The sequence below is a fragment of the Mustela putorius genome, unplaced genomic scaffold (assembly GCF_011764305.1).
Source record: "Mustela putorius furo isolate JIRA1106 unplaced genomic scaffold, ASM1176430v1.1 tig00000145_pilon_pilon_pilon, whole genome shotgun sequence".
In the NCBI taxonomy this organism is placed as follows: domain Eukaryota; kingdom Metazoa; phylum Chordata; class Mammalia; order Carnivora; family Mustelidae; genus Mustela; species Mustela putorius.
In genome coordinates, this window is record NW_025421294.1 from 26,274,974 (window position 1) to 26,298,268 (window position 23,295).

Sequence of the window (23,295 nt, forward strand, 5' to 3'; positions counted from 1 at the left end):
CTGCTTAAGATTTTCTCTCCTTCTGCCCCTCCTTTCACTCACACTCTAAATAAATAAATAATAAAATCTAAATAAATAAGCTAAAAAGCAAAATAGTTCCTTTCTTGAAAAATTCGGTGCTAAAGACATGGGGTTGGGGAAAAGGTATAAGCATCCACACCGGAGGGAAGGTAGAATAGAATGACAGAGCAGCACCAGCAATGGGAGAATGGTTACACACAGGAGAACTAACCAATTAAATCCATACAGGATAATGGAAGCAAGGTCTCTCACTCTCTGAGAAGGGAGTCACAAATATGGAAAGGGGCAAACTAGAATGAATGAACCTAATGATGGTGGGTGGGTCTGCACTGGGAGTTACAACTGAAACTCATGGATTTCAATACATATATAGATAGGTAGTTTCCTTAATTCTGTCTGCTGAGACTGGTAGCAGAGACATTCTAATTCTCTGATTACATCTAGTACAAGATCTTGGTTTCTAAGTATTTTTCTCTCCACTAAAAGGAATCATGGCTAGCAAAATATAAAAGAAAAAACAAAAACAAAAAACAAAACAAAACAAAACAAAAACCAATAAACAAAAAAGGAATCTTAGGGGCACCTGGGTGGCTCAGTGGGTTAAAGCCTCTGCCTTCGGCTCGGGTCATGATCTCAGGGTTCTGGGATCGAGCCCTGTGTCAGGCTCTCTGCTCAGCGGGGAGCCTGCTTCCCCCACTCTCTCTCTGCCTGCCTCTCTGCCTACTTGTGATCACTGTCTGTCAAATAAATAAATAAAATCTTTAAAAAAAAAAAAAAAGGAATCTTAGAAAGTACAAGAGCCTATAGTATCTTACTGTGCCAGAAGTTAAAGTGCCCAGGAATGATATAATACAAGAAACAGAGTGGACAGCTTGAAGGGCACCCAAAAGCCATCTGAGATAATATAAATTCAAAATAAGTAATAATAATATCAGTGGATTATAATCCACTGAATAAACAGTCTAAACCAATAAATAAATAAATAAATTCATAGTCTAACAAGGAATGAAATATTTATATAATCTCTATCAGTGACTTTTTTTTTTTTTAAAGATTTTATTTATTTATTTGTCAGAGAGAGAGCGAGCGAGAGCGAGCACAGGCAGACAGAGTGGAAGGCAGAGTCAGAGGGAGAAGCGGGCTCCTTTGATGTGGGACTCGATCCCAGGATGCTGGGATCATGACCTGAGCCGAAGGCAGCTGCTTAACCAACTGAGCCACCCAGGCGTCCCTATCAGTGACTTTTTAAAAAAGATATTATTTATTTATTTGACAGAGATCACAGGTAGGCAGAGAGGCAAGCAGAGAGAGAGAGGAGGAAGCAGGCTCCTTGCTGAGCAGAGAGCCCAACTCGGGGCTCCATCCCAGGACCCTGGGATCATGACCTGAGCCAAAGGCAAAGGCTTTAACCCATTGAGCCACCCAGGCGCCCCTCTATCAGTGATTATTTTAAGTAGGTTCCATGCTCGGTGCGGAGACCAACATAGTGCTCAAACCCACAACCCTGAGATTAAGACCTGAGATCAAGAGTAGGATGCCTGGGGCGCCTGAGTGGCTTAGTTGGTTAAATTTCTGTCTTCAACTCAAGTCATGATTCCAATGCTCTGCAATCAAGCCCCATATTGGACTCCTTGGTCAGCAGGGGGTCTGCTTATCCCTCTTCCTACCCAACCTGTGCTCTCTCTCACAAATAAATAAAATCTTTTTTTTTTTTTAAGATTTTATTTATTTGACAGAGAGAGAAAGAGAGAGATACATCGAGAGAGGGAATACAAGCAGGCAAAGTGAGAGGGAGAAGCAGGCTTCCCGGCAAGCAGGGAGCCCCGTGCGGGGCTCAATCCCAGGACCCCAGGATCATGACCTGAGCTGAAGGCAGATGCTCAATGACTGAGCTACCCTGGTGACCCTAAATAAATAAAATCTTACAGAAAAAAAGGGGGGGGCACCAGGGTGGCTCTGTGGGTTAAAGCCTCTGCCTTCTGCTCAGGTCATGATCCCTGAGTCCTGGGATCAAGCCCCGCATGGGCTCTCCGCTCAGCAAGGACCCTGCTTCCTCCTCTCTCTCTCTGCCTGCCTCTCTGTCTACTTGTGATCTCATCTGTCAAATAAATAAATAAAATCTTAAAAAAATATTATTCCTTGCTAATTGAAGCTTTCTTTCTTTTTTTTTTTTTAAAGATTTTATTTATTTACTTGAGAGAGAGACAGTGAGAGAGAGCATGAACGAGGAGAAGGTCAGAGAGAGAAGCATACTCCCCATGGATCTGGGAGCCCGATGCGGGATTCGATCCCGGGACTCCAGGATCATGACCTGAGCCGAAGGCAGTCGTCCACCAACTGAGCCACCCAGGCGTCCCGCTAATTGAAGCTTTCAAAGTTAAGTTCTGTCCTGTCAATTTCTCACAGATTCACTGCCTGTCTAAAAAGTATAAAAGTACCTGCCTTGGTCATTTCTTTAGGTCTCAATTTCATTATTGGGTCTCTCTGCACATGTAATATTAATCTGTCTCATGTATTTAATTCTTAGTCCATCTAGAAAACCTCAGATAGAGGAAAACTTCTACCCCCCACCCCGGGGACAAATGGAGAGTGACCTAATGGGTTTAAGGTTGGGGAGGGAGGTGATGAAAATCGATTGTGGGGGCGCTTGGGTAGCTCAGCTGGTTAGGTGTCCAACTGTTTTGTAGGTTTCTTTTTTTTTAAGATTTTATTTATTTATTTGACACACACAGAGACAACAAGCTGGGGAGTGATAAGCAGAGGGAGAGGGAGAAACAGGCTCCTGCTGAGCAAGGAGCCTGATGCTGGGCTTGATTCTAGGACCCTGAGATTATGACCCGAGTTGAAGGCAGAAGCTTAACCCACTGAACCACCCAGGTGCCCATAGGCATCCAACTCTTGATCTCAGCTCAGGTCTTGATCTGAAGGTTGTGAGTTCAAACCCTCCCATAGCACTCCAGAGTTGGCACGGAGCTCACTTAAAAATAAATCAAATCAAATCAAAGCAAAGCAGGTGTGATGATGAATATACTGAAAACTACTTACTTGTATACTTTAAATAGGTGAATAGTATAGTATGTGAATTATTATATCTCAATAAATCTGTTTTTAAAAGTGGCTTTGGGGTACCTGGGAGGCTCAGATGATTAAGCATCTGCCTTCAGCTCAGGTCATAATCCCAGGGTCCTCAAATCGAGCCCCACATTGGGCTCCCTGCTTAGCAGAAAGCCTGCTTCTCCTTCTCCTACTCCCCCTCTGCTGTGTTCCCTCTCTTGCTGTCAAATAAGTAAGTAAAATCTTTTTTTATAAAATGAGATTTATATGAAACACTTACAGTGGTATTTCTCATAGTACTCAATAAATGTTTGCTGTCTTCATCTAAGAAACATGTATTTGTGCCCTTAAGAATGTAGCACTCCCCTAAGGCTGTTTTCAGTAAATCAAATAATTTCATCTGAACTAATCTTTTTTCCTAGTGTTTCTTTTAGTTAAGACTAATCCTGTATTTAACCTAATTATTCATTTTATTCCAAATGGTTAAGAACATTCTATTCATTCCTTCCTTAAAACACACATTTACCAAATATCATTGGAGTAAACAAAGGTGAATAAGATCCACTTCAACACTGCCCTCAAGTAGCTCACAGTCCAGATTGGAAGGCAAAGAACCAGGCAAGGACAATTGAGAGTGATGTGACAGTGGCAACCCAGGGCACTATGAGAGCACGGAGGAAGTAACACCTGGTCTAAAGAGAAGGCAAAAAGGTAGCAAAGATGGTTTCCTGAGAAAGGGAAGCTTCAACTAAGATCTTAAGAGATAATCAGAGTTAGTTCCAGGAAAATGAGTATCAAGACTGTTTCCAGAAAGGGGAGCAACATGCACAACAGCCTGTGGTCATACAAAGGCACTGTGAAAGAAGTTCAGTATAACAGAACAAAAGACAAGTGACTGAGCAAATCTCTGCAGTGCAACACAAGTTCAGAATTTTTCCCTTAATGAGTCTGGATTTCAAGGGCGCCTGGGTGGCTCAGTCACTTAAGCATCCCACTCTTGATTCTGGCTTGGGTTGTGATCTCAAGGTCATAGGATGGTGCCCTGAGTCCAACTACACATTCAGAACAGTCTCCTTGTTCCTCAACCTCTACTCCGCCCCAGGTGTGTGCTCTCACTCTCTCTCTCTCTTTCTCTAGCTCTTAAATAAATAAAGTCTTAAAAAAAAAAAAAAAAAAAAAGTCTGGATTTCATCCTAAGAGCAATGGGAGGCTTGGAAAGGCTACCTGTGAGACATTTTAAATTTGCATGTAAGAGAACCTCTTAGGGATTAGAGAAGAGATCAGAGACTGAAAGGAGTCTACAGCTGTAGTCCAGACAAGAAACCACTGACTAAATAAAAAGCAGCCATGGGAATATAGAGATGTTTGAATCAGTAAGAACATTTGTCAAAGATAAATAAATATGGGCACCTGGATGGCTCAGGGGGTTAAGCTGCTGCCTTCGGCTCAGGTCATGATCTCAAGGTCCTGGGATCGAGTCCCGCATGGGGCTCTCCGCTCAGCAGGGAGCCTGCTTCCCTCTCTCACTCTCTCTCTGCCTAATTGTGATCTCTCTTGTCAAATAAATAAATAAAATCTTTTAAAAATAAATAAATAAATATAAAGAAGTAAAAACATTTGTCAAAAGTTAATTCATAAGCATATTGTGGGTCTTATGGGTAAAAACAGATATTTCACAGCCTAATCTTATCACAAGATTTCATGGTTCATTTTGTATTTTTATTTACTGTTTTATCATAGGCTAAATGCAAAAAAAGGCCTTCAATCCAGGTCCAGCCACATGAAAGCCAAGCATCATCAAAATGCACAAATGGTGGGGCGCCTGGGTGGCTCAGTGGGTTAAGACCCTGCCTTCGGCTCAGGTCATGATCGCTGGGTCCTGGGATCGAGTCCCGCATCGGGCTTTCTGCTCGGCAGGGAGCCTGCTTCCCTCTCTCTCTCTCTCTCTCTGCCTGCCTATCCATCTACTTGTGATTTCTCTCTGTCAAATAAATAAATAAAATCTTTTAAAAAAATATGCACAAATGGGTGATGCAGTAGGTTGAGAGTTGAGAGTCCAACTCTCAGTTTCTGCTCAGGTCATGATCTCAGGGTCCTGGGACTGAGCCCTACATGGGGCTCCATGCTCCACACAAAGTCTGCTTAAGATTCTCTCTCTCCCCCTCTCTCCCCCTTTCCAACACACGCTCTGTCAAATAAATAAAATCCTTTTTAAAAATGCACAAAATAAGGCAGCACCTGGCTGGCTGCCAGTAGAGTGTATGACTTTAAGATAAAAAATTATTTATTTATTTATTTATTTGAGAGAGAAAGAGAGCCAGTGTGTGCACAAGGGGGGGAGGGCAGCGGAAGAGGGAGAGACTCCCTGATGAGTGGGGAGCCCAACATGGGGCTCAATCCCAGGACCCTGAGATCATGACCTGAGCTGAAGTCTGACACTTAACCAACTGAGTATGTGACTCTTGATTTCAGGATCATGAGTTCAAGCCCCATGCTGGGCTTAGAGCTTACTTAAAATGATTTTAATTTTTTTTTTTATTCTGAAGTCATTAATAAAGTAAGTAGTCCATCAAAATTAGAGATCAGAGATTATGAATGGGTCGAGAACACAGCACTGTGATATACAAGTTATTCTGAGCACAGGGCATAAGTTCCTTAAATCTCTTAGTCAACCAAAAGCAGAGCCTCCCAAAAGAATGCCAAAAAACTCAATTATCATAAATCTCCAGCCCAGGAACAACCAGAGATAACTGACTCCTATCACCTGAAATGAGAAGTCTCCACACCACACTTAAACATATTGCCACAGAACTATCAAATCTCCCATCAATTCTATTAAGGGCCCCATTTTTCCTAAAAATCATTTTGTTTTACCGTAAGTGCCATTCTCTCTCTCCCCTTCTGCTATTAAGATGGCACCTAAGGGGTGGTTGGCAGCTCAGTCAGTTAAATGTCTGCCTTTGGTTCAGGTCATGATCCCAGGGTCCTGGAATTGAGCCCTACATCAGCTTCCTGCTCAGTGGGGACCTGCTTCTCCCTCTCCCGTTCCCCATTTGTGCTCTCCTTCTCTGTCAAATAAATAAATAAAATCCAGGAAAAAAAAAAGAAAGGATAGTACCTAAATTCCAAATTCTATCTGTCTCCTTGAGTCACATCTTTGTAAACTCTCATACTATATAAAAAAATGGTATCTTCTCTCTTACTGATCTCTGTCTCTTGCCAGTTTAATTCACAGGCCCCCAAACACCAAATCTAACAGTGTAGGAAAAGTTCTTCCCCCACAACTGAAAACAAGTTTCATCTTTATTTTTTCAATTTCTGAAGATTATATTTATTTATTTGAGAGAGATAGAGAGAGAGAAAGAAAAATGAATGGAAATGGGGCAGAGGAAGAGGGAGAAGCTGACTCCCACTGAGTGTGGAGCCCAATGGAGGGCTCCATCCCAGGATCCCGAGATCACAACTTGAGCCAAAGTCAAACACTGAGCCACCCAGGTGCCCCGCATTTTTTTAAGTAGATCCATGAGCAGCATGGAGCCCAAGGTGGGCCTCATACTGAGATCAAGACCTGAACTGAGATCAAGTTGGATGCTCAACCCCCTCAGCCACCCAGGCAACACTTGAGTTTAAAAAGAAAAGAAGACTGACCATGATAACCCCCAAATGATGTTCCAACACGTACAAAATTAAAACAATCCAATCAGTTTTGGCTTCAACCCGACATAATCCATCACATTATTTAATATGTTAACTTTGAACTGTACTGCTTTTACAGATGTTTTTATTTTAACTTTTACTTTTACATTGTACAGAACCTATAAACATATGAAGTTTAAGCCTAGCTTTGTGTTTGCATACCTTTTTAAAAAAAAAATTTAACATTAGAGTTGCAAACAAATATTTAACACCCATACGTAAGTTTTAAAAACTGACTGAAGAAATACAACTAATGGGACTTGATGTGGAACTGAATATCTGAGTTCATGTGAAGAAAGTGAATAGAGGAAGCAATCAGGGATAACTCCCCAGATTCCAAACTGAACAACTCAGTGGACAGCAGTGCCATTCACTGGAGAGAAGGAGAAGAAAAGAATTGGGAAAGATAGAGAACAGCAAAAGGAGGAGGGAATAAAGAATTATTTTAAATATACTTTCAGGTGTCACCAAGAAATCCAAGTACAGATGTACAACAGAAAGACATCTATCTGCAGCCAAAGAGACGGATTTCAGCTTATGATTATAACTTTGGCAATCACTGGCACATACACAACATTTAATACCATGGGGATTAATGACATCCGGAAGTATACATAGAGTAAGAAAAGAAGAAACCTAGCTACAGAAATGATGTGAAAAAAAATTTGGGGGGTTTTCTTTTTAAATTTTTAAAGTTTTTTTGCTTCTTCTTCTTCTTTTTTTTTTTTTTTTTTTGTATAATCTCTATAGCCAACTTGAGGCTCAAACTCACAAGAGCCCATACTCTACTTAACTGTGCCAGCCAGGAAAGATTTTATTTTTAAGTAATCTCTACACCCAACATGGAGCTCAAACTCACAACCTTTAGACCAAAAGTCACATGCTATACTGACTGAACCAGCTAGGCACCCCTATTGTTATTATTATTAAGAACAAAAGAAAAAGAAGAGAACCAAATCAGAACCTGAGAAACACCAATATTTAAGAAAGAGAGAAAAGAAGGGACATCTGGGTGGCTCAGTCAGTTAAGTATCTGCCTTCAGGATCCCAGGGTGCTGGGACTGAGTCCCACATCAGGCTCCCTGCTCAGTGGGGAGCCTGCTTCTCCCTCTCCCTCTGCCACTTCTCCCTGATCATGCCCTCTCTCTGGCAAATAAATTTTAAAGAAGAGAGAGGAGAAAAAAGGCAATCAAAAAAAGAAGAAAATTAAGAATACTGCTGTTGAGGGGCGCCTGGGTGGCTCAGTGGGTTAAGCCGCTGCCTTCGGCTCAGGTCATGATCTCAGGGTCCTGGGATCCAGCCTCATATCAGGCTCTCTGCTCTGCAGGGAGCCTGCTTCCCTCTCTCTCTCTGCCTGCCTCTCCATCTACTTGTGATTTCTCTCTGTCAAATAAATAAATAAAATCTTTAAAAAAAAAAAAAGAATACTGCTGTTGAGGAAAAAAAGACAAATCAGAAGAGTCTTAAATGGAAACAAGTAGTAATGAAGAACATCAGATGCTGCTTGAAAAATATGAGAAATGATGGGGCACCTGGGTGGCTCAGTGGGTTAAGCCGTTCGGCTCAGGTCATGATCTCAAGGTCCTGGGATCGAGTCCCGCATCGGGCTCCCTGCTCAGAGGGGAGCCTGCTTCCTCCCCTCTCTCTCTCTCTCTCTCTCTGCCTGCCTCTCCGTCTACTTGTGATCTCTCTCTGTCAAATAAATAAATCAAATCTTTAAAAAAAAAAAAGAAAAATATGAGAAATGAAAATATTTTTTGTATTTAATAACTAAAAAGTCATCTGTAGCCTTATTTAAAGCTGTTTTGGGGGATGTGTGGAAATAGAAGCCAAATTTAGAGAAGGTAAAGAGGCAAAGATGCAAACAAGAGATTAAAATAAAAGCAGATGGCAGCACTTGGGTGGTTCAGTAGGCTGAGGGTCTGACCTGATTTCGGCTCAGGTCTGTCTTGGGGTTATAAGATCAAGCCCTGTGGAGGGCTCTGCACTCTGCTTCTTCCTCTCCCTCTGCTCCTCCCCCTACTCTTTCTCAAAGTAAATAAATAAATAAATAAATCTTTAAAAGTAAATGATTGCTACTCAATTACCCAAACAGCAGCTTCAGAATCAAAGAGATACAAGTTCCAACTTTGTAAATTCCATTTCTTTTTTTTTCCCCCCAAAGATTTTACTCATTTACTTGACACACAGAGAGAGATCACAAACAGGCAGAGAGGCAGGCAGAGGGGTGTGGGGAAGCAGGCTCCCCGCCGAGCCGAGAGCCCAATGTGGGGCTCAATCCCAGGACCCTGAGACCATGATCCAAGCAGAAGGCAGAGGCCTTAACCCACTGAGCCACCCAGTTGCCCCTGTAAATTCCATTTCTGTTGCACTCAATGGGATCCCAGAACCCCCATTAGTAAAAATGTCATGTCCTAGGGGTTCTCATGTACATCAGAAGAAACTTTATGAAGAAACCACTGATGTGCCAAAATGCCTTGATATATGATTACTAATGAAATCTAAAATGCAAAAATTTTCAAAAAACTTCAGTATACTATTCCAATGAATAAAAAATAAATTTTATTTTTTAAAAATATTTTATTTATTTATTTGAGAGAGGAAGAAACAGAGAGAGCACAGGCAAGGGGAGAGGCAGAGGGATAGGGAGAAGCTCTGCTGAGCTGGGACCCTGCCAGGCTTCATCCCAGGACCTGGAGATCATGACCTGAGCTCAAGGCAGACACTTAATCATCTAAGCCACCCAAGTGCCCCCAAAATAAATTTTAATTTTACAAGTTTCTTCAAGAAAGCCTACTGGACAGTCAAAAAAGCACAATCCATAAACTATCCCTTTCATGCAAATTTAATACTAAAGGGAAAAGATGGCGCCAAGAATGGTTTTCCCTAAAATTTGAAGCAAAAAGACGAGCACTCTTTGTATTCTTAAGCAATTCATTCATTAATCCATTCAGTAAATACATACTATTTGCCAGGGACAGTTTACATTTTCCATCAATCATACATGAATTCAACTGAATGACCAATTTAAATTAATTCAAGGCTCTCCAGAGTATGGTTCTATTAATTATGGTGTCATACACAGAAGTATAAGTAAAAGTCAGAGAAAAATGACCAAGTATTCAAAAATATCCCATTTGAGAGAGCAATATGTTCCTTAAACCTTGACAAGTTCCTTCTTTTTGTGTAGGTTTTTTGTTTTTGTTTTTGTTTTGACAGGCAGAGAGAGGAAGGAAAGCAGGCTCCCTGCTGAGCAGAGAGTCCGATGTGGGGCTTGATCCCAGAATCCTGGGATCATGACCTGAGCGAAAGACAGAGGCTTTAACCCACTGAGCCACCCAGGCGCCCCTTTGAGTAGGTATTTTTAAATACAACAGGTTTGAATGATAAATTAAATATTGGGAAAGAATCTCATTCAGCACCTCACCCCACACATTAAATATATTCTGATCACTAAGAGAGCTCACCAAATGAAACTTAAAGTGCGACAAATGGATGCCACTGTGTGAGTACAACTTGTGGGTCAGTCACTAAAAAATAATAGCACTCGGAAAGCAATGGAAAGAGAAAAGCAAATGCAAGGAATCTAAGTGGGGTAGGAGCAATTACAAAATCTGGAAAACATTTATGAAATGTGATGTTGAAATAGCAAAGAAACTGACTATATACTAAAAAAAGTGAGGGTCAGGTTATATAATAATTATAATCCAAGGGAGAATAAGCTACGTGGCAATTTTGAAAAATATAAGCTTACTATAATCATATGCATCCACCTACACAAAGAAACCAAAGAGAAGGTTCTGATCCTTGATTCAGGCTCTAATTCCAGGTGCTAGGTCCTGAGATTCAGATATAACAACCAGATAAACTGAGTAAGAGTGGTTAACTAAGACTGCCTACGCTTGAAATCTAGTTTCCACAATTTATTAGCTGTGTGACCTTAAACTAGTTCCTTGTCCACCCATCACAGTTTCCTTTTTTTTTTTTTAAAGATTTTATTGATTTATTCAAGATAGCACGCAAGTGAGAGAGAGAGAGAGAGAGAGAATGCGCATGTGCATGAGCACAGGGGAGGGGCAGAGGGAGAAACAGATGGGGGACTCTGTCCCAGAACCCCTGGACCACAACCGGAGCCTAAGGCAGACGCACATCCCACTGAGCCACCCAGGCATCCCGCATCATAGTTTCCTTGTCAGTACTTAACAGTTCTTACCCCACAGTGCAGTTGTGAGTATTAGATGAGATAATGGGTATAATGTAACCTAGCACTGGGTTTGGAATATGTAAACAATAAATGTTAGTTCTTATGGTTACTATATCTGTCTTTCAGGAACTTCCAGTCTATCAGCAGAGACAAACATGAAGCTCAACACCAAAAGTTCTCACAGAGATACACAAAAAGTTTTGGAAGTCCAAAGTTATTGCCCCTACTGAAAATATGAAAAGGCCACAACAATCACAGACCACATGCCAATTTTATTTGTAGCATGCTTTGTTCATAACTAGAGATTTTCTATATCAAATACACAATCATAAACATGGTTTACATCATAATGAAACTAAAAAAGACCTACATTCTGTCATGCCTACAGCAGATGGCACAAGTCTAACATTTAAATTGATGACCAAATAACAACCCCCAACATACTCTATTTTCTTAGTTAATATTGTAAAAAAAAAAAAAAAAAAAAAAAAAAACCACTAAAAATACATCAGAAAAAAAGGAGTTTGGAAATGAGCTCTAATCTTGTATTACGTGAATACATATTTAGTGACTTAAATTCCAAAACACCTAATTCTAAAACTTCCATTCAATGAAACTGGTAATTCCTCAAATGTGCTAGATACCATGTGGAAAGTTGGAGAGAGGATGATGTGCAAAAGCAGATAGCCTTGCTTGTATAGTTTTTATAGTCCAGAGGGCAGAAAGGTATTATTTTACAAAATTACATATGTTAGGGGCACTTCAGTGGCTCAGCTGGTTAAGTGCCTGCCTTCAGTTCAGGTTACGATCCCAAAGTCCTGGGATCAAGCTCCACATCGGTCTCCCTGCTCAGCGAGGAGTCCACTTCTCCTCTCTCTGCCTCTCCACCTGCTTGTGTGCTTGCTTGCTCTCTCTCTCAAACAAACTCTTCAAAAAATTAAAAAATTACATACATTAAACCAGGGGTATCTGGGTGGTACAAATGATGACAAATATCCTTTGAGACCTCTACTATATTTGGGAGAAAGTGAACATTACGTAAATATTACCAAAAAATAAAATTAGTAAAACTACAGTTAGAAACTGCCTTGGCAAATTGATCCAAGTAGTCAAAAAATCCAACTAATTAAAAGTGGGAGTCATGGGATACCTGGGTGGCTCATCTGATTAAACGGCCAACTTGATTCTGGCTCAGATCATGATCTCAGGTTTGTGAAATGGAGTCCCATGTTGGGCTCTGCACTCAGTGTGTAGGCTGCTTGTCCCTCTCCCTCTCTGCCCCGCTCCCACAGAGTATGTATGCACTCTCTCTCTCTTCCTCTGTCTCAAATTAAAAAAAAAAAAAAGGAAAAAAAAGTGGGAGTCATGAAGAGCACCTGGCTATCTCAGTCAGTAAAGCATGGGATTCATACTTGGGGTTGTGAGTTTGAGCCACACAGGTACAGAGATCACTTAAAAAAAATTTTTTTTTAAATCTTTAACAAAAAAGAGTGGGAGTTATTATTTGCCTTTAGCCTTATTACATATTAATGAGATGAAGATATGCCAGTTTATATAGCCTTACAGTTTCATTGTCAATTTTTGCAAAAAAACTATGTGTACACAAATCTATACAGACTTAGAAAAACTTGTCTAGACAACCTTTAGATTGCAATGTAACAATCTACCACAGAAAAAAAATGTCCTGGTGTGTCAGGAATTACATATAATGACACTATAAAATACCACAATAAGTTACAGAAAAATGGAAAAGGTAACTATTCAGTCTTTTGATTTTCTAAAAAGTATCTGAATATTCAACTGAACTGTAATATGCAATTTATTTTTTTTATTTTTTTTTAAGTTTTTTTTTTAAGATTTTATTTATTTATTTGACAGAGAGAGATCACAGTAGACAGAGAGGGAAGCAGGCTCCCTGCCGAGCAGAGAGCCCGATGCAGGACTCGATCCCAGGACCCCGAGATCATGACCCGAGCTAAAGGCAGCGGCTTAACCCACTGAGCCACCCAGGCGCCCCTGTAATATGCAATTTAAAAAAGCTACAGGGGCGCCTGGGTGGCTCAGTGGGTTAAGCCTCTGCCTTCAGCTCGGGTCATGGTCCCAGGGTCGTGGGATCAAGCCCCGCATCGGGCTCTCTGCTCTGCGGGGAGCCTGCTTCCTCCTCTCTCTCTGCCTGCCTCTCTGCCTACTTGTGATCTCTGTCTGTCAAATAAATAAATAAAATCTTTAGGGCGCCTGGGTGGCTCAGTGGGTTAAGCCGCTGCCTTCGGCTCGGGTCATGATCTCAGGGTCCTGGGATCGAGTCCCGCATCGGGCTCTCTGCTCAGCAGGGAGCCTGCTTCCCTTCCTCTCTCTCTACCTGCCTCTCCGTCTGCTTGTGATTTCTCTCTGTCAAATAAATAAATAAAATCTTTAAAAAAAAAAAAAAAAAAAAAAAAAAAAAAAATAAAATCTTTAAAAAAATAAAAAATAAAAAAAAAAATAAAAAAGCTACATTGGGAGGTACAAACTTCCAGCTATGCAATGAGTAAGTCATGGGGATGAGAGATGCAGCCTAGGAAATATAGTCAATTGTATTTGTAATAGGATTGTATGGTGACAGATGGTAGCTACACTTGTAGTAAAAATAAGCACAGCACATAGAAAAGTCCAATCAGTAATGCTACATAACCAAAATTAATTTAACATTATGTATCAACTGTAATTTTTAAAAAGCTACATTAACAGGTGCCTGGGTGTCTCAGTCAGTTAGGCATCTGACTCTTGATTTCAGCTCTGATCATGATCTCAGGGTCGTGAGATGGAGCCCCTCCTGGTAGTCTGTGCTCACCAGAGAGTCTGCTGAAGATTCTACCCCTCTTCCTCTGCCCTTCCCCTGGCTCGCCCTCAGGTGCACTCAGGCTTGCACACCCTCTCTCTCTCTCTTCCTCCCTAAAAACAAACAAAAAAATCTTTTTTTTAAAGATTTTATTTATTTATTTGACAGAGAGAGAGATCACAAGTAGGAAGAGAGGCAGGCAGTGGAAATAGGCTCACTGCTGAGCAGAGAGCCCGATGCAGGGCTCGATCCCAGGACCCCGAGATCATGACCATTGAGGCTTAACCCACTGAGGCTTAACCCACTGAGCCACCCAGGTGCCCCAATAAATAAATCTTTTAAAAAAATAAAAAGCTACATTAAATCTACAGTATGAGTATTCAGGGGAGCCTAGGTGGCCCAGTCATTAAGTGCCTGCCTTCAGCTCAGGTCATGATGCCAGGTCCTGAGATACAGCCCCTGTGTCAGGCTCCTTGCTTGGCAGGGTGCTTGCTTCTCCCTCTCCAACTCCCCCTGCTTGTGTTCCCTCTCTCTCTGTCAAACAAATAAATAAAATATATATATTTTTAAATTTACAGTACGAGTATTCAAAAGATACTTTAGGACCAATAACTGCCCTAAAAGAGTTAACCAATAAAATCAGATTTCAACACTGAACTCTTTCTTCCACCTTCTAGAGAAATACCCTCTCCAATTGTTCACTGCATCCCTACTGTCTTTATTATTAGCAGGATGAACAACAAAGAAACCCAGCACACACCATTAGCCATTTTACTGAAAATAATTCTACAAAAACTTTAGAAATGGGGATAATAAAGACTTTCAAAATTATACCTTCAAAATGCTATTTGTAGTCTAAGGATTTCCTTTTCTAAGTGAATTCTCAATTGGCCCTGGGCAATGTGTGCACAGGGACTGTTTTCTTGTTTTCTTTTACATTCCCAAGGACAGAACTTAGAAAGTGTGCAACAAATGTCTGTTGGACAGAGTTAAGCCAACAGAGGTGACAAAATCTTTTATACTACATGTTGCAGTGGCTAACTTCCTTCAGTATAACACCAAAATTATCACAATGCACTTAAATATAAACTGACAAGCGTATTTGCAGGACTTGCTCATGTAAAACTGCACTTTATAGATTATAAGAAAAAGCCGTAGCCATATGACTTTTTTTTTTTTTAAGGATATAGAAGTTTATTGAATACACTGCAAGAAAGCAGCAGGAAGGACAGGAAGAGAGGTTGTCTGCAATCATATGACATATTCAGTTTTTCTGCCTCAAAGTGAAAGTCTTAAAATGATTTCATCCTCAGTGTAAATGTTACTAAATAGCCTAGAATCAAACGCAGTTTACTTAATCTGTTACCACAAGTATGAGAAGGAACAATTCATTCAACTTAATACCATTACAGTGCTTACACTTATTCTTGCTTCTGCCTACATACCTGCCTACTCAAGACATTTTTAAAAGTCTTTTAGAGCCTTCTTTGTAAAGAAACACTAGTCTTCTCTAAACACAATGTAAATTGGGTATTTTAGTCACTGGCTATTTTCCTGAACTTCTCAAAAATCTTAGATTACAATGGGCATTTTAAGTATATTAGTTTTATTCTACTAGTTTTGTTATGATGAGCCAAAGATTTATTCGTAAATCAGTAACTTGGAAAGATTTTGGCAAAAAATCTTTCTTTCTCTAATATAACAATTATAGTAAGTTTACCCAATCACCATGTAAGACAATTTAAAGAGTCCTAGAAGAGGCATAAAACTAACTCTAACACCAACTAAGAAAGTGCAGTGCCACATGTACACTCTCGAGAGAGGTTCAGAGGTGTTTCCGACCACTTTTCCAAGTGAGTAAAGACCTCTGGAAATCAAACAGGAGATCATCCCCTATTATTTGGTTCTTCCAAAGCTGAAAAACTTAACAAGTGGCCTAAGTACATTCGCCTATGGTTCTGGAAGACACGAGCAGGCCTTAAAGGGGCCTGCCAAAAGCACATTCATTTACCTCCATAAATTCAGACGCCCCCCCACCCCCACCCCACCGCAGGCCCTGTGGAACTGAAATAAATGAATCAGTCCCGGAGCTGTGCTGTCTTGGAAGACAGGGTGAAGTGGCAAGGAAGGGGAAAGCACATGAACAGGCACTATGAGTCTTGCATGCGAGTACTGAGGTATGCACCGAATCTGTATCTTTCACCCACGTATTCCCAGCGTGTAGTATTCAGCAAGCACTCATTAATTGTTCACTGAACGCATGAATAAATAAATATGAAACAACTTAAGACGAGTCTGGGATTGCGGCTGGATATTCACGGCGGTCTCCTTCGCCCAGGCGCCCACCACCACCCGCTCATTTGCCTGGCCGGGAGGTCACCCTCTTCTGTCGCCATAGGCAGCGGCAGTAACCAAAGGTCAGCTAGAGCCCAGGCCGCGCCAGCCGCCCGCCCCCCCGGGGCAGTACTTACCGTTGCTGTAGAGAGACCCCGACGCCGAGGCGGCCCCGTTCTGGGCCTGGAGGCCGGTTGGGGCGCCGCCGGAGGCCGGTATCCCCGGCTGGGACATGACGACAGTGCGCGTCGGGGTTGGCAGGGGATGGTCGGGGTCTGCGACAGCGCCAAACTAAGAGCTGAAAGACGACTGCTGGAAGCGGAGGGAAGGAACCACCAACTCAGGACTGAGGCGAGGAGAGAGGGTGGCGCATCATGCCCTAGGCATGGCGCTGCATTCTTCCCAGCCCGCGAGCGGCCACGGGTTGGCCTGGGAGCTGACGCCAGGGAGTCGGACAGGTGGGGCCGAGAACTCCGGGCTGGAAGGCGGCAGCCTACCGAAAGAGGAGAGAGGCCCCAGCCGGAAGTGCCTGTCAGCCGCTGACCGCGCAGGCGCAATCGAGACACGTGGCACTTCCGGCTCCGGGCTCGGTCGAAGTCGCTGCTGCGGTCGGTGCGCTCTTTTTTCCTCTCAGGGCTTCCCAGACCGCCCGATAGCTCCGGGTGTCCCTGCCCGAAGGACCGTGCTCGACCTCGCCTGCCACGTCACTGAGTCGCACCGCCGGCCGGAAGTGGCGTGTGTCACTGCTACGGAAATCCCCGCCGTAGTGAACGTCATCTCGCGGGCAGGGCTAGAATCTGAGGGCAGGCCGGGCTTCGGGAGCCACTTTCGAGGGGTGGGACTGACAGTTCCTCTCTCGGCGTTTGTGAAGATAACCTGAGACGACAGACGTCATCGTCCTCTCTTAAAACTATGCCTCTGGTAGCTGAACTGATGAATATTAGTCGCAGTATTTCATTTCACATTTCATTATATTCCAAGTGTAAATTATAAGGGTTTTTTTGGGGGGGTTGTTTGCTTGTTTTAAGGGGGGGTAATTATGTACGTGTGTTAAAAGTAATCAAATCGAGGAGCAACTCTGTTTTCACTGGACGACTCAACTAATTTTAATTTTGAAACTCGCTGATTCATAGCATAGTCACGCGAAAGTTCATTAACATCATCACATTGAGCAGCAGGTTTAAATGGCAGTTTTAGTTCCTCTTCTAAGAGGTTACAGTAAGGGAGAACATTCAAACTTCCTTTCTGGGCAAACAGACTTATTTTTTTATATATACTTTTAGGGAGGTGGGATAATACAGTTAATTGATGGTCTCCTTAACCATTTTACCTACCTTCATTCTACTTGGGTTTTTCCTGCCCTGAGCTGATGACAAAGCTCTTCTTTAATCTACAGATTTGTTCTGTTGATTAAAGTATCCTACCAAGGGCGCCTGGATGGCTCAGTTGGTTGAGCGCCTTCAGCTCAAGTCATGATCCCAGGGTCCTGGTATGGAGTTCTGCATTGGGTTCCTTGCTCAGGGGGGAGTCTGCTTCTCCCTCTTCCTCTGCCCCTCCTCCCTACTTGGGTTCTCTCCAATAAATAAATAAACCTTAAAAAAAAAAAAAGTCACGCCAAGGATTTTGTAAATGCCTGCTATGAAATACTGTATTTATATTGTATAATGTTATGGTATATAATCATTAGAGCAAGAGCTAAACCATTGTGTCAGACCTGAAAAGCAAACAGTAAGAATTCAAATAATTAAGGGTTAAATTTTCTCCTAATCCTGTTTCTATCATTTGCCTCAGAACCTTACTAAAAATGTATTTGTCTTGTGTGGAGTTAAACAATTAAACTCCTTTGCACAAGATGCAAGTATGAAGGTTTCTTTAGAATGAAGATGATACTTTTAGTCAAACTGTTTCCCTATAACAAAATCCCAAATCATATATCTCAAGATTAATCAAAAATATGAGCAACACAAGCCTCTCAATGTTTTAAAAAGAAAACGGAACTCAGAGAGACTATACCTTCCTGAGGTCAGAGAGAAAGTCACCGTCATTCTTCAAAGAGACAAATGCTTAGACCTGGTCTCAAACTTGCAGTAGTTTAATTTTTTTTCTTTTTTAATGCAACTCCTTAATTGGTTTATTGACTTTGGCACCGGAGTTTCATTTGGTTAAATCAAACTTTCTTTGGACTTTATTCTGTTTAAGCAATATCTGTGTGCTCAGAGGGGAAAAAAAAACACCTAAAAGATTAGACATTTTGAAACATAAATCATGGTTGGTTAAACAAACCAATGGCTGGCTAAATAAACCAACCACGGTTGGTTAAAAAAAAAAAAAACATAATATGCTAGTAAGTAAATACTCCTTTTTCTAAAATTTGTCCCCCTTCCTTGTGTTGTTTTTATTCCCCCCAAAAACTATGGCTAAGTGATAGTTTTAAAATACTTAGGAGATGCTGGGGGGAGTGGGGGTAGGACTAGGGTGGGTTGGGTTATGGATATTGGGGAGGATATGGGCTACGGTGAGTGCTGTGAAATATGTAAAGCCTGATGATTCACAGACCTATACCCCTGGGGTAAATAATACATTATATGTTAATAAAAATAATTTTAATAAAAAATAAAAAGCTAAATTTACAATAAAAAAATAAAATACCGAGGAGAAAAGCAGCATTTGTCATCTGCCCACTCTCAGGGACAATAGGAAGTTAAGTTTAAGGAATTGAGGTGAGGCAACATAGTTAAAAAGGTAATTTTTTTTCCTTTTTAAAAATATTTTATTTATTTGACGGAGAGAGACACAGTGAGAGAGGGAACACAAGCAGGGGGAGTGGGAGAGGGAGAAGCAGGCCCCCCCCAGAGAAGGGAGCCTAATATGGGGCTCAATGTGGGGATCAATCTCAGGACTCCAGGATCACTACCAGAGCCAAAAGCGGACGCCTAATGACTGAGCCTCCCAAGCGCCCCAACAGTATTTTTCTTTTTAAATGTCATCCATACATTGTCAAACCCTTCTCTGACTTCTTAAAGTGTGACTATATAAATATCAAGGAAAAATTATTAGTGCTATTATGAGTTATTAAGGGTATTGATTTTTTTTTTACTTAACTATATGAATCTATCCTACAGTACCATACATTTTTCTAAACTGATGCCAGTAATATATTCTACCTTTTTATCCTTGTTTTCCAGAACAGCAGGACCTTATGCCACAGATACACCCTTCATATGTATATGTATCAGATTTTCCACGCATTATTTTCAAAGCCTTCAATCCTACTAAAGATGATAAACAAACAAAAAAACTAGGTGATACTTCAGAGTCTCAGCACTATACAAAGAATATTCCATTAAATGTGATTATTTATTTTAAACCAAAGAGGTAGACAAGCATTCCTAATAAAATTCGCTGACAGGGGCACCTGGGTGGCTCAGTAGGTTAAAGCCTCTGCCTTCGGCTCAGGTCATGATCTCAGGTTCCTGGGATTGAGTCCCACATCGGGCTCTCTGCTCAGCGGGGAGCCTGCTTCCCCATCTCTCTGCCTGCTTCTCTGCCTACCTGTGGTCTCTGTCAAATAAATAAATAAAATATTTTTTAAAAATAAAATAAAACAAAATTCGCTGACATGCAGAAGTGAACCCAGGCTCATACAGGAGGGCCCCTTTGCCTGCCTGTTCCTCAGGTTGAATTGTCAGCTGATAAATGGGAACAATTCTGTTTACTTTTCAGAATAGGGGGAGTTAATTTAGGTCCTTTAATTATTTAAATATGTGTCCTATTTCAAACAAAGAAACAAACAAAAAAAAGGTTTCAGTTACAAACAACAGGTTCTGAAATTCTTGTGACTCCATTTTAAGAACAGTTCCCTTGGCCTCATTTGCCTCTGGCAGGACATCTGTTTGTATCTAAAGTCAGTAGCTCAGAAGCTACACCGCAAGAGCACTCATCTCACACCAAGCCAGTAAATCGCATCGTTCTCTTTGAAAACTTTGCATCTTTATGTAGGTTCTTGCCATTCTCACCACCCACTGGTTAATTTTCATTATTTTGCACGGGAGCTCCAGGGATAGCCTTTCTGGTTTGCCTCTCTCCAATCCATCTTACATGTTTAACTGAGCTCCTAAATACTGATTCTGTCTTTATTCTGTCTTTTCCTTTACCCCAACACCTATAATTGCTCCCCTTGTCTGTTCCATCAAGTTTCTCTGCATGGCTTTTCTCATCTTGCACAGAGTAAAACCCAAATCCCCACTCAACCTTCTAAGTCCCACATGTCCTGGCCCTGATACCTCTCTGTCTTCATCTTCCACACTCTCTCACTCACTCCACTATACACATACTTGCTGTTTCTCCACCTACCCAACCACAAGCCTGCCTTTTACACTTAACTTCTTTTTTTTCTTTTTTTTATTTGACAGAGATCACAAGTAGGCAGAGAGGCAGGCAGAGAGAGAGGGAGGAAGTAGGCTCCCTGCTGAGCAGAGAGCCTGATGCGGGGCTCAATCCCAGTGATGAAGTTCTAGAACCTAGGTGAGGTTTGGTGGGCTGAGGTCCGGAGCCGATGACCAAGAAAGAATTCTTGAGACATCTTTGGTGCAAAATGGTGGTTTATTAAAGCACGGGGACAGGACCCGTGGGCAGGAAGAGCTGCTGCCCCGGGTTGTGAGGGATGGCAGGTTATGTACCCTGCTTTTGGGGGAAGGTGAGGGGAAGGGAGGTTTCAGTGGAGTTTTCATATGCTAAAGAGGGCCTACAAGGTGCCAGGATGTTCCAAGCCTGCCAGAGGCCTTGCCCTTGCTGCTGGATCAATGTTGTCTTTAGACCATCCATTAACATTAAGATCGTTGGGAGACTTTTTGGTGGGGTGTCACAATCCTGCTATCAATCGTCTTTGTTAGTGAAATTTAGGACATTTGTAAACCAGCTTTTGCTTTGTCCTCAGCCAGCCTCCAGCTCCCTCATCACCAGGACTCTGGGATCGTGACCTGAGCTGAAGGCAGAGGCTTTAACCCACTTAGCCACAGCAGGCGCCCCTACACTTAACTTCTTAACCCACGATGCTCTTCTGAAAGATATACCTGTGGCTCAATCTCTCACCACTTCAGGCTTTATTCACAATAACTTATTGTTTACCCCTTCTCTAAATACCCCTACAATAGCATACCCTCTCTGCTCATTCTAACCCTCTTATCTTGCTTATTGTGGGTTTTTTTTTTCCCATAACACTTCTCATTGTTAAATGCTTGAGGCTATGTTTACCTTTCTTCCTGGAATAAAATTCTATACATATCCTCCCCATTCTAAGGTGATTTTTTTTTTAAAGATTTTATTTACTTATTTGACAGATAGAGCTCACAAGTAGACAGAGAGGCAGGCAGAGAGAGAGGGGGAAGCAGGGTCCCTAACAAGCAGAGAGCCCCATGCGGGGCTCAATCCCAGGACCCTGGGATTATGACCTGGGCCCGAAGGCAGAGGCTTAACCCACTGAGCCACCCAGGCACCCCATAAGGTAATTTTTAAAATTTCATATGTGTCTTGTTTTTAGATCCTCAGATAGTAGAAACCAAGGATGTGTCCTTCTCACATCTATATTCTCGGCACTTGGCTTAGGGCCTCACCTTTAACAGGTGTTCACTAAATGTTTTCAAGTGAATGAATTTAAAGTGTCATCGTTTCCATTCTTCTGACTATTTTGCCCCTCAACAATTCACTACTTCGAGTTCATATTTCAAGTATAGTCTAAACCACATTACTAGTACTTATTTCTAAATTATGTTGTCTTTCATTCTTTCAGGTTCTTTTTTAAAAAGATTTTTGTTTATTTTATTTAAAGATTTTATATATTTATTTGACAGAGAGAAGTCACAAATAGGCAGAGCAGCAGGCAGAGAGAGAAGGGGAAGCAGGCTCCCCGCTGAGCAGAGAGCCTGATGCCAGGCTCCATCCCAGGACCCCAGGATCATGACCTGAGCCAAAGACAGAGGCTTTAACCCACTGAGCCACCCAGGCGCCCATAAATACATTATTTTTAAATTTAAATTTTTGTCAGTGGTATTGAAGTATTGGTACTGAGACAACAAGTAACAAGTAGGAATCTGGTTTGGTTAGGATGGTCAGGACAAGAGGTGACATTTAAGGTGTGATCCAAAGGATGAGAGAGGTAGCTATACAAAGAGAAAAAATGGAAAGAAGAAAGGCTCTGGTCAAAGGCAACACCACCTACAAAATGCAGAGGCAGGAATGAGCTTGCTATGGTGAGCAAGGCAGAAATGGCAAGAGGTAAGATTGGAGAAGTAGATAAGGCAGAGCAATACCTCTTGTAAGGCATTGTAAGAAGTTTATAGGCCTTGGGAAGCAGTTGAAGAGTTATAAAGAGGGGAGTAATTTGATCCAAGTCGTGCTTTAAGATGAATGCAATTTTATTTTATTTCTTAAAAAGATTTTAGTTATTCATTGGAGAGAGATACAGAGACAGAGGCGGAGAAAGAGAGAGCACAAGTAGGGGGAGAGGCAGAGGGAAAGGGAGAAGCAGACTCCCTGATGAGCCAGGAAACTGAGCTAGGAAACTGACCTGAGGCTCCATGCCAGGACCTGGAGATCATAACCTGAGCCACAAGATGCTTTTTTTTTTTTTTAAAGATTTTATTTATTTATTTGACAGAGAGAAATCACAAGTAGATGGAGAGGCAGGCAGAGAGAGAGGGAAGCAGGCTCCCTGCTGAGCAGAGAGCCCGATGCGGGACTCGATCCCAGGACCCTGAGATCATGACCTGAGCCAAAGACAGCGGCTTAAACCACTGAGCCACCCAGGCGCCCACAAGATGCTTAACCATCTGAGCCACCCAGGCATCCCTGAATTCCTTTTTTTTTTTTTTTAAATCAGTAAGGAAGGCACCTAGGTGGCTCAGCTGGTTGATCATCTGCCTTTGGCTCAGCTCCTGATTCCGTTGAGCAGGGAGTCTGCTTCTCCCTTCCTCTGCCTCTTCCCTAACTTGTGCGCACTTTTGCTCTCTCTCTCTCTCTCCCTCACTCACTCCCTCTCAAATAAATAAATAAAATCTTCAAAGAAACTAAAAAGAAAAAAATCTGGGGTGCCTGGCCGTCTTAGTGGGTGGAGCATGTAAATCTTGTTCTTGGGGTCATGACTTTAAACACCACATTGGGCCTAAAGCTT

The 23,295-nt window shown here is 41.8% G+C and overlaps 1 protein-coding gene across 4 annotated transcripts in view; it reads right to left on the reverse strand.

The window, feature by feature from the left end:
- SEC24A (SEC24 homolog A, COPII coat complex component) overlaps positions 1-16,393 on the reverse strand; it is a 67,811-nt gene extending 51,418 nt beyond the window's left edge. For all 4 annotated transcript variants that reach the window (XM_013052488.2, XM_045075495.1, XM_045075496.1 and 1 more), the window contains exon 1: positions 16,265-16,393. In XM_013052488.2, the coding sequence (XP_012907942.1) occupies positions 16,265-16,361 (97 nt within the window). In that variant the 5' untranslated portion in view covers positions 16,362-16,393. The remainder of the gene's footprint in view (positions 1-16,264) is intronic.
- Positions 16,394-23,295: the final 6,902 nt, after the last annotated feature.